This window comes from Nerophis ophidion, linkage group LG07 (genome assembly GCF_033978795.1).
Source record: "Nerophis ophidion isolate RoL-2023_Sa linkage group LG07, RoL_Noph_v1.0, whole genome shotgun sequence".
Lineage (NCBI taxonomy): Eukaryota > Metazoa > Chordata > Actinopteri > Syngnathiformes > Syngnathidae > Nerophis > Nerophis ophidion.
Window position 1 is genome coordinate 5,725,141 of NC_084617.1, and position 12,094 is coordinate 5,737,234.

Here is a 12,094-nt window from a genome sequence, read left to right on the forward strand (position 1 = left end):
GAGTACTGTTACTTTAGAGATGTATTACTCGAGTAAAAGTAAGGAGTAGTCACCCAAATATTTACTTGAGTAAAAGTAAAAAGTATGTTGTGAAAAAACTTCTAAAGTACTGAGTAACTGATGAGCAACCTGTTTGTTTAATGATGACGGCAACAAGTACTGCACAAAAACGTAAAAATAGCAATGAACAAATTCAGAGCCAGGAATATATCTTAAGCAACTAAAACAATAATATATATTAAGTAATATATATTTGGTTTTACACTGTATTGAAAAAAAATGTGAAAATGAATTTTACCTTTGCAAACTCATGATACTATTGGCTAAGTTTTATATTCATAAATGTAAGTTTCTAAATGCCCGACCTGTTTTTTGTGCCTTTAAAAAAAGATTTAGAACTCTACATTAAAACACTCTACCTTAAACAACCAAAAAGCTGTGAAAACGATGATGCTGTGTTCCAAATTTAAGTTATTTACTGAGATTGAGTGAGCCTAGGGCTTTGCATTTTGTTTATTTTATATATATATATATATATATATATATTTTGCATTCTATTTTAGAGTCAAACGTCACCAACGACTCCATTTGATTGGTGAAACGGAGTCAAACGTCACCAGTGACTGCATTTGATTGGGGAAACGGAGTCAAACGTCACCAGTGACTGTATTTGATTGGTGAAATGGAGTCAAACGTCACCATTGACTGAATTGGATTGGCGAAACGGAGTCAAACGTCCCCAGTGACTGTATTTGATTGGTGAAACGGAGTCAAACGTCACCAGTGACTGCATTTGATTGGTCTAATGGAGTCAAACGTCACCAGTGACTGTATTGGATTGTTAAAACGGAGTCAAACGTCACCAGTGACTGCATTTGATTGGTGAAAGGGAGTCAAACGTCACCAGTGACTGCATTTAATTGGTGAAACGGAGTCAAATGTCACCAGTGACTGTATTTGATTGGTGAAACGGAGTCGAATGTCACCAGTGACTGTATTTGATTGGTGAAACGTAGTCAAACGTCACCAGTGACTGCATTTGATTGGTGAAATAGAGTCAAACGTCACCAGTGACTGCATTTGATTGGTGAAACGGAGTCAAACGTCACCAGTGACTGTATTTGATTGGTGAAACGGAGTCAAATGTCACCAGTGACTGTATTGGATTGGCGAAACGGAGTCAAACGTCCCCAGTGACTGTATTTGATTGGTGAAACGGAGTCAAATGTCACCAGTGACTGTATTGGATTGGCGAAACGGAGTCAAACGTCCCCAGTGACTGTATTTGATTGGTGAAACGGAGTCAAACGTCACCAGTGACTGTATTGGATTGGCGAAACGGAGTCAAACGTCCCCAGTGACTGTATTTGATTGGTGGAACGGAGTCAAATGTCACCAGTGACTGTATTGGATTGGCGAAACGGAGTCAAACGTCCCCAGTGACTGTATTTGATTGGTGAAACGGAGTCAAACGTCACCAGTGACTGCATTTGATTGGTCAAATGGAGTCAAACGTCACCAGTGACTGTATTGGATTGGTAAAACGGAGTCAAACGTCACCAGCGACTGCATTTGATTGGTGAAACGGAGTCAAACGTCACCAGTGACTGCATTTGATTGGTGAAACGGAGTCGAATGTCACCAGTGACTGTATTTGATTGGTGAAACGTAGTCAAACGTCACCAGTGACTGTATTTGATTGGTGAAATGCAGGCATGTGATAGATCCTACTTTGAAGGTCTGTCTGACAAACCAAAACAAACAAAGCGTGCATTAACAGATCGGTAAAAATCGGTAGCGAGTAGCGAGCTGAAAGTAGATTAATGGAGCGGAGTAAAAGTAGCGTTTCTTCTCTATAAATATACTCAGTAAAAGTAAAAGTATGTTGCATTAAAACTACTCTTAGAAGTAGAATTTATCCCAAAAGTTTCTCAAGTAGATGTAACGGAGTAAAAGTAGCCACCTCTGTTTGTTATACCCCAACATAGCTCATAGTTCTATAAATTCAATTTTAAGAATTTATGTGAGCATTTTAAATACACAAAATTTTGTGAAATACTTGTTTTTAAGATGTAATAAAACAATTTACACATGCATATTTTTTTACTTGAATAAAATGCAGTGTTGTAGGGTAAGTTTGTCACATTTGGGCTCAGTAGCATCAAAGCAGATGGTGTAACTTCATACTACAGTTCCTAAATTCTAATTACAAATGCATGAGTCACATAAATAGGCAACAGGCAAATCAGAGGACATGACCAAGTTAAGTGCAAGACCAGTGCTGACCAGGCACTCCAATCCTCTATAAAGGAGGCAGCCTTAGACCTTGGCATGACCTGGTAGGCTTTTACCACACAGGTGAGTGTGTTGACATCAGAATTCCTCTTGTTTTTTATACACCTTTACGTATAAATCCTTTGTATTTGTGCTGTATTTCTTTTGCCTGAATTACACATTTTAAAACCCTGTTATACATTTTTACAAATGTCCACTGCAGAGGACGCTGATTTTCTGGAAGATAAAGAGATATGACACAATTTAACGTGGTAGATTCAGCTGACTGTAGTTAATATTCAAAAGTTAAATGTGCATAGCCTTCACGGATTTTTCTGGAACCTGTTTACTAAGATTCTGGGACCTAATTACTAAAATTTTCTCTTCATTTTCAAAGCGTCACAAGACTCCGTTGGACATCATTTCATTTCAAGGACAGAGGTAAATTAATTAACACCGGGGTCACCAACGCGGGGCCCGCGGGCACCAGGTGGCCCGTAAGGACCGGATAAGTCGCCCGCTGGCCTGTTCTAAAAATAGCTCAAATAGCAGCACTTACCAGTGAGCTGCATCTATTTTTTTTTATTGTAAAGAATAATAAATACATTTTAAATTAATTCTTCATTATTGTTTTTTTTGTACTTTGCATCTCATAACTTTCAGAAAGACAATTTCAGAGAAAAAATTCAACCTTAAAAATGATTTTAGGATTTTTAAACACATACTAAACACTTTTTACCTTTCAAATTGCTTTTTCTTCTTTCCTGACAATTTAAATCAATGTTCAAGTATTTTTTTTTTCATTGTAAAATATAATAAATAGCTTTTATTTTAATTATTTCGACGAAGAATATTTGTGAAATGTTTCTTCAAACTTATTATGATTAAAATTTAAAAAAAATATTCAGGCAAATCTAGAAAATCTGTAGAATCAAATTTAAATCTTATTTCAAAGTGTTTTGAATTTCTTTTATAAAAATCTGTTCGGGAAAATCTAGAAGAAATAATGATTTGTCTTTGTTAGAAATATAGCTTGGTCCAATTTGTTATATATTCTAACAAAGTGCAGATAGGATTTTAACCAATCTGCACTTTTAAATTCCTCCTTTTTCTTTTCCTGACAATTTAAATCAATGTATTTTTTTTTCCATTGTAAAATATAATAAATACCTTTTAATTTAATCCTTCATTTTAGCTTCTGTTTTTTCGACGAAGAATATTTGTGAAATGTTTCTTCAAATTTATTATGATTAAAATTCAAAAAAATTAATCTGGTAAATCTAGAAAATCTGTAGAATCAAATTAAAATCTTATTTCAAAGTGTTTTGAATTTCTTTTAAAAAAATTTGTTTGGGAAAATCTAGAAGAAATAATGATTTGTCTTTGTTAGAAATATAGCTTGGTCCAATTTGTTATATATTCTAACAAAGTGCAGATTGGATTTTAACCTATTTAAAACATGTCATAAAAATTCTAAAATTAATCTTAATCAGGAAAAATTACTGATGATATTCCATACATTTTTTTTTAATTTTTTCAAAAAGATTCAAATTAGCTAGTTTTTCTCTTCATTTTTTTCGGTTGAATTTTGAATTTTAAAGAGTCGAAATTGAAGATAAACTATGTTGCAAAATTTAATTTTAATTTTTTTCGTCTTTTCTCCTCTTTTAAACCATTTAATTAAGTGTTTTTTTTCATCATTTATTCTCTACAAAAACCTTCCGTAATAGGAAAAAAAAAATGTACGACTGAATGACAGACAGAAATTTATATATATATATATATATTTAAGGTAAATTGAGGAAATTGGCTATTTCTAGATAAATAGATAGATAGATAGATAGATAGATAGATAGATAGATGGATAGATAGTACTTTATTGATTCCTTCAGGAAAATTAAAATTCCAGCAGCAGTGTACAGAGTTGAGATCAATTTAATAAACAAAATTAAAAAAATTTAAAGTAAATAATGGGGGTTTAAATGGAAAAAAAATTGAGAAATATTACAATAAGAATAAAAAATAAAAAGCAACAATGGGAATAAAATGATAACAGTAAAATAAGAATATAACAAGACAAAGTAGGCAGTAGTGACCATGTTACAAAAACTGTTATTGTTTTGCATCCCCTGTCATCCTAGTACCCCCCGGAATTAAATAAATTCTGGCAATTTATTTAAGTGTGTATCTAACTCAGGGGTGCCCACACTTTTTCTGCAGGCGAGCTACTTTTCAATTGACCAACTCGAGGGGATCTACCTCATTTATATATATCATTTATATTTATTTATTTATGAAAGAGACATTTTTGTAAACAAGTTAAATGTGTTTCATGATAATACAAGCATGTGTAACACATATAGATGCCTTTCTTTCACAAAGACAAGAATATAAGTTGGTGTATTACCTGATTCTGATGACTTGCATTGATTGGAATCAGACAGTAATGATGATAACGCCCACATTTTCAAATGGAGGAGAAAAAAAGTTGTACTTTCTGTACAATACCACATGAAAGTGGTTGGTTTTTTGGCATCTAATTCATCCAGCTTCCATACACTTTACAAGAAAAACATTGGCGGCAAATTCCGTAGCTTGCTTGATTGACATTCACGGCACCCGAGGGTCTTGTGAGATGACGCTGGCTGCTGCCAGTTCATTATTATGAAAAAATGACAGAGAGGAAGGCGAGAAACACTTTTTATTTCAACAGACTTTCGCGCCGTCCCTTCCGTCAAAACTCTAAAGGCCGACTGCACATTTCCTATCTTCACAATAAAAGCCCTGCTTCATGCTGCCTGCGCTAACTAAATACAGTTTTCCCAGACTCTGTATTTAGTTAGCGCAGGCAGCATGAAGCAGGGCTTTTATTGTGAAGATAGGAAATGTGCAGTCGGCCTTTAGAGTTTTGACGGAAGGTACGGCGCGAGAGTCTGTTGAAATAAAAAGTGTTTCTCGCCTTCCTCTCGGTCATATTTTCATAATAATGATCTTGCAGCAGCCAGCGTCATCTCACAAGACCCTCCGGTACCGTGAATGTCATTTAAGTGACGTCTTGGTGAAGATTGATGATCACTCATTTTCAGGTCTATTTTTTTTTTAAAGCCTGGCTGGAGATCGACTGACACACCCGCCGCGGTCGACTGGTAGCTCGCGATCGACGTAATGGGCACCCCTGCTCTAACTGGTAGCCCTTCGCATTAATCAGTACCCAAGACGTAGCTTTTGCTGTCAAAAAAGTTGGTGACCCCTGAATTAACATATAGTAAGTGTAAGGAGACAAAACCAAACTTGCTGATGATGTCATGTTTTAGCCTCCATTAAAGTGTCATAATGAGCACCGATGCCGAGATGGCGCAGTATGGCGCCGCAGCCACTTACCTGCGGAAACCGGAGAGGGAACGGATTGAGGCGCAGGCTGCTCCATTTGATGCGAAAACCGCCTTCTTCGTGGTTGACCCCGCTGAGATGTACCTTAAGTGTAAACTCACAAAGAGGGAAGGTGGTAAAGCCACTGTTGAAACAGACGGTGCAAAGGTAAGGAATTTGTACGACGGCTGCACTAATACTGTTTTCTAACAACTTTCTAGTTAGATTGAATGTCAGATGTCAAATGTTGACATCATACCATGATGCTCATGCACTGCGAAAAGTCAATGTTCAAAAACAAGAAAAAAAAACGAAATTAGGGGTATTTTATTTGAGCTAAGCAGAATTATCTGCCGATAGAACAAGAAAATTTGGCTTGGCAAGACTTTCCAAAACAAGTCAAATTAGCTAACCTCAATATATCCAAAAATACCTTCAAATAAGTATATTCTCACTAATATCCATCCATCCATCTTCTTCCGCTTATCCGAGGTCGGGTCGCGGGGGCAACAGCCTAAGCAGGGAAACCCAGACTTCCCTCTCCCCAGCCACTTCGTCTAGCTCTTCCCGGGGGATCCCGAGGCGTTCCCAGGCCAGCCGGGAGACATAGTCTTCCCAACGTGTCCTGGGTCTTCTCCGTGGCCTCCTACCGGTTGGACGTGCCCTAAACACCTCCCTAGGGAGGCGTTCGGGTGGCATCCTGACCAGATGCCCGAACCACCTCATCTGGCTCCTCTTGATGTGAAGGAGCAGCGGCTTTACTTTGAGTTCCTCCCGGATGGCAGAGCTTCTCACCCTATCTCTAAGGGAGAGACCTAAACTCATTTCGCCCGCTTGTACCCGTGATCTTATCCTTTCGGTCATGACCCAAAGCTCATGACCATAGGTGAGGATGGGAACGTAGATCGACCGGTAAATTGAGAGCTTTGCCTTCCGGCTCAGCTCCTTCTTCACAACGGATCAATACAATGTCCGCATTACTGAAGACGCCGCACCGATCCGCCTGTCGATCTCACGATCCACTCTTCCCCCACTCGTGAACAAGACTCCTAGGTACTTGAACTCCTCCACTTGGGGCAGGGTCTCCTCCCCAACCCGGAGATGGCACTCCACCCTTTTCCAGCCGAGAACCATGGACTCGGACTTGGAGGTGCTGATTCTCATTCCGGTCGCTTCACACTCGGCTGCGAACCGATCCAGTGAGAGCTGAAGATCCCGGCCAGATGAAGCCATCAGGACTACATCATCTGCAAAAAGCAGAGACCTAATCCCGTGGCCACCAAACCGGATCCCTTCAACGCCTTGGCTGCGCCTAGAAATTCTGTCCATAAAAGTTATGAACAGAATCGGTGACAAAGGACAGCCTTGGCGGAGTCCAACCCTCACTGGAAACGTGTCCGACTTACTGCCGGCAATGCGGACCAAGCTCTGGCACTGATCATACAGGGAGCGGACCGCCACAATAAGACAGTCCGGTACCCCATACTCTCTGAGCACTCCCCACAGGACTTCCCGAGGGACACGGTCGAATGCCTTCTCCAAGTCCACAAAGCACATGTAGACTGGTTGGGCAAACTCCCATGCACCCTCAAGAACCCTGCCCAGAGTATAGAGCTGGTCCACAATTCCACATTCCTGAGCCCAATAAACAACTTTTGGTACCCAGTTCAAAGAACATCATCTATTAAAACGAGTACAAGCAATTTTGCTATCACATTAGTGAGAAAAATGATCTTATCAGACAGAAAAGCAGCAAATATCACCCTTATTTGCGAGATTTAATTTTACTTAGATTTCAGTTTGGGTTGGGGAGGAGACCCTGCCCCAAGTGGAGGAGTTCAAGTACCTAGGAGTCTTGTTCACGAGTGGGGGAAGAGTGGATCGTGAGATCGACAGGCGGATCGGTGCGGCGTCTTCAGTAATGCGGACGTCGTACCGATCCGTTGTGGTGAAGAAGGAGCTGAGCCGGAAGGCAAAGCTCTCAATTTACCGGTCGATCTACGTTCCCATCCTCACCTATGGTCATGAGCTTTGGGTCATGACCGGAAGGATAAGATCACGGGTACAAGCGGCCCAAATGAGTTTGGGTCTCTCCCTTAGAGATAGGGTGAGAAGCTCTGCCATCCGGGAGGAACTCAAAGTAAAGCCGCTGCTCCTTCACATCGAGAGGAGCCAGATGAGGTGGTTCGGGCATCTGGTCAGGATGCCACCCGAACGCCTCCCGAGGGAGGTGTTTAGGGCACGTCCAACCGGTAGGAGGCCTCGGGGAAGACCCAGGACACGTTGGGAAGACTATGTCTCCCGGCTGGCCTGGGAACGCCTCGGGATCCCCCGGGAAGAGCTAGACGAAGTGGCTGGGGAGAGGGAAGTCTGGGCTTCCCTGCTTAGGCTGCTGCCCCCGCGACCTGACCTCGGATAAGCGGAAGAAGATGGATTGATGGATGGATGGATGGATTTCAGTTTTTGCAGTGTGTTTCTTTCATTTTGTAGAAAATGTATTTAGTGCATATTCATTGGTAACAAAAATTAGATATGCCTGTGGAGTAAAAAAAACAAATGTATAATTTCAGACTGTCACTGTCAAGGAGACTGACATCCTCCCCAGAAATCCTCCCAAGTTCGACAAAATCGAGGACATGGCCATGATGACCCACCTCAACGAGCCTTGTGTCTTGTATAACCTCAAAGAGCGTTATTCATCATGGATGATCTATGTGAGTTTTCATTCGGTACAACCCTTAATTTACATACTTATCACATGCTAACTTCTCGTCTGCGGTTCCAGACCTACTCTGGGTTGTTCTGCGTGGTCGTGAATCCCTATAAGTGGCTTCCTGTGTACGACACGGTGTGCGTAGAAGCATACCGAGGAAAAAAGAGGATTGAGGCACCGCCCCACATCTTCTCCATCTCTGACAATGCCTATCAGGCCATGCTCACTGGTAAGACTGAGAAACAAGAGATAGTCAATAACGTATTACAGGAATGCTAAAAACGGAATGTGTGTCTATTTGTGTTCATATTACAGATCGTGAGAACCAGTCTGTCCTTATTACGTGAGTATAGTATATAATATTAGGTTCAATTATTTAGTAAAGTACAAGTTCAAACACCAAACAGCAGTTCAGAGTACCCACCCTTTTTGGGAACACTCGAGGGAGTACTGGAAAGGGCTCCCCCGGGTGATTCCCTTGTCCTACTGGGAGACTTCAACGCTCACGTTGGCAACGACAGTGAAACCTGGAGAGGCGTGATTGGGAAGAATGGCCGCCCGGATATGAACCCTAGTGGTGTTTTGTTATTGGACTTTTGTGCTCGTCACAGTTTGTCGATAACAAACACCATGTTCAAACATAAGGGTGTCCATATGTGCACTTGGCACCAGGACACCCTAGGCCGCAGTTCCATTATCGACTTTGTAGTTGTGTCATCGGATTTGCCGCCTCATGTTTTGGACACTCGGGTGAAAAGCGGAGCTTTCTACCGATCACCACCTGGTGGTGAGTTGACTGCGATGGTGGGGGAGGATGCCGGACAGACCTGGGAGGCCCAAACGCATTGTGAGGGTCTGCTGGGAACGTCTGGCAGAGTCTCCTGTCAGACAAAGTTTCAATTCCCACCTCCGGAAGAACTTTGAACATGTCACGAGGGAGGTGCTGGACATTGAGTCCGAGTGGACCATGTTCCGCACCTCTATTGTCGAGGCGGCAGATCGGAGCTGTGGCCACAAGGTAGTTGGTGCCTGTCGGGGCGGCAATCCTAAAACCCCTTGGTGGACACCAGCGGTGAGGGATGCCGTCAAGCTGAAGAAGGAGTCCTATCGGGTCCTTTTGGCTCATAGGACTCCGGAGGCAGTGGACAGGTACCGACAGGCCAAGCGGTGTGCAGCTTCAGCAGTCGCAAAGGCAAAAACTCGGACATGGGAAGAGTTCGGGGAAGCCATGGAAAACGACTTCCGGACGGCTTCGAAGAGATTCTGGACCACCGTCCGCCGCCTCAGGAAGGGGAAGCAGTGCACTATCAACACCGTGTATGGTCCGGATGGTGTTCTGCTGACCTCGACTGCGGATGTTGTGGATAGGTGGAAGGAATACTTCGAAGACCTCCTCAATCCCACCAACACGTCTTCCTATGAGGAAGCAGTGCCTGGGGAATCTGTGGTGGACTCTCCTATTTCTGGGGCTGAGGTCGCTGAGGTAGTTAAAAAGCTCCTCGGTGGCAAGGCCCCAGGGGTGGACGAGATCCGCCCGGAGTTCCTTAAGGCTCTGGATGCTGTGGGGCTGTCTTGGTTGACAAGACTTTGCAGCATCGCGTGGACATCGGGGGCGGTACCTCTGGATTGGCAGACCGGGGTGGTGGTTCCTCTCTTTAAGAAGGGGGACCGGAGGGTGTGTTCCAACTATCGTGGGATCACACTCCTCAGCCTTCCCGGTAAAGTTTATTCAGGTGTACTGGAGAGGAGGCTACGTCGGATAGTCGAACCTCGGATTCAGGAGGAACAGTGTGGTTTTCGTCCTGGTCGTGGAACTGTGGACCAGCTCTATACTCTGGGCAGGGTTCTTGAGGGTGCATGGGAGTTTGCCCAACCAGTCTACATGTGCTTGTGGACTTGGAGAAGGCATTCGACCGTGTCCCTCGGGAAGTCCTGTGGGGAGTGCTCAGAGAGTATGGGGTATCGGACTGTCTTATTGTGGCGGTCCGCTCCCTGTATGATCAGTGCCAGAGCTTGGTCCGCTTTGCTGGCAGTAAGTCGAACACATTTCCAGTGAGGGTTGGACTCCGCCAAGGCTGTCCTTTGTCACCGATTCTGTTCATAACTTTTATGGACAGAATTTCTAGGCGCAGTCAAGGCGTTGAGGGTTCCAGTTTGGTGACCGCAGGATTAGGTCTCTGCTTTTTGCAGATGATGTGGTCCTGATGGCTTCATCTGACCGGGATCTTCAGCTCTCGCTGGATCGGTTCGCAGCCGAGTGTGAAGCGACCGCAATGAGAATCAGCACCTCCAAGTCCGAGTCCATGGTTCTCGCCTGGAAAAGGGTGGAATGCCATCTCCGGGTTGAGGAGGAGACCCTGCCCCAAGTGGAGGAGTTCAAGTACCTAGGAGTCTTGTTCACGAGTGAGGGAAGAGTGGATCGTGAGATCGACAAGCGGATCGGTGCGGCGTCTTCAGTAATGTGGACGTTGTACCGATCCGTTGTGGTGAAGAAGGAGCTGAGCCGGAAGGCAAAGCTCTCAATTTACCGGTCGATTTACGTTCCCATCCTCACCTATGGTCATGAGCTTTGGGTCATGACCGAAAGGATAAGATCACGGGTACAAGCGGCCTAAATGAGTTTGGGTCTCTCCCTTAGAGATAGGGTGAGAAGCTCTGCCATCCGGGAGGGACTCAAAGTAAAGCCGCTGCTCCTCCACATCGAGAGGAGCCAGATGAGGTGGTTCGGGCATCTAGTCAGGATGCCACCGAACGCCTCCCTAGGGAGGTGTTTAGGGCACGTCCAACCGGTAGGAGGCCACGGGGAAGACCCAGGACACGTTGGAAGACTATGTCTCCCGGCTGGCCTGGGAACGCCTCGGGATCCCCCGGGAAGAGCTAGACGAAGTTGCTGGGGAGAGGGAAGTCTGGGTTTCCCTGCTTAGGCTGTTTCCCCCGCGACCCGACCTCGGATAAGCGGAAGATGATGGATGGATGGATGGAAGTTCAAACACTGATGACATCTATTAAACAAGACAAAAAGGCAAAGAATCAACAGAGACAGAATTAAATTTATACTCGGATCCGAGGAGAGGCATGGCCACTGTACACCCTGTACAGTCCTGCACCATGCTCTGCCCCAAGATCGTTCTCCTGGTTCTTTATTTGGTTTTCACCCACCCTCCTTCCCACCGCTGCTTCCTCAAGGAAGTGGATCGTGACCAGAATTGTCTTCGGTTCCCGAAAAGATCAAAGAAAGTCCCATAAAATAGATCAAAGCGGGTTCGTAAAAATACTTCAAAGAGTTCCTCTGGAAGTTGGGCAGATTCTGCATCTGTCCACCTGGAAGTCCGGCATTCTTCTTGGAAAGCTCCAGCCTTTTTTCTTCTTGTCAGAAACACAATGGTTTTATTGATAATTTACACAGAATTTTTCTGACGGCTGTTAATATAAACAGAATACAATTATTTGCAAATTATTTTCAACCCATTCTCAGTTAAATATGCCCAAAGACAACATATTTGATGTTCAAACTGATAAACATTTATTTTTTTGCAAATAATCATTAACTTTAGAATTCCATGCCAGCAACACGTGACAAGGAAGTTGGGAAAGGTGGCAGTAAATACTGCTAAAGTTGAGGAATGCTCATCAAACGCTTATTTGGAACATCCCACAGGTGTGCAGGCTAATTGGGAACAGATGGGTGCCATGATTGGGTATAAAAGCAGCTTCCATGAAATGCTAAGTAATTCACAA

At 43.4% G+C, this 12,094-nt stretch overlaps 1 protein-coding gene across 1 annotated transcript in view; it reads left to right on the forward strand.

Annotated features, from left to right (window-relative positions):
• Positions 1–2,290: 2,290 nt before the first annotated feature.
• The window catches only part of LOC133555832 (myosin heavy chain, fast skeletal muscle-like), an 81,884-nt gene continuing 72,080 nt past the window's right edge, over positions 2,291–12,094 (forward strand). Inside the window, exons 1-6 of the mRNA XM_061905241.1 lie at positions 2,291–2,358; positions 2,672–2,715; positions 5,589–5,811; positions 8,214–8,357; positions 8,429–8,585; positions 8,672–8,699. Coding sequence (XP_061761225.1) covers positions 5,608–5,811; positions 8,214–8,357; positions 8,429–8,585; positions 8,672–8,699 — 533 coding nt within the window. The 5' untranslated portion in view covers positions 2,291–2,358; positions 2,672–2,715; positions 5,589–5,607. The remainder of the gene's footprint in view (positions 2,359–2,671; positions 2,716–5,588; positions 5,812–8,213; positions 8,358–8,428; positions 8,586–8,671; positions 8,700–12,094) is intronic.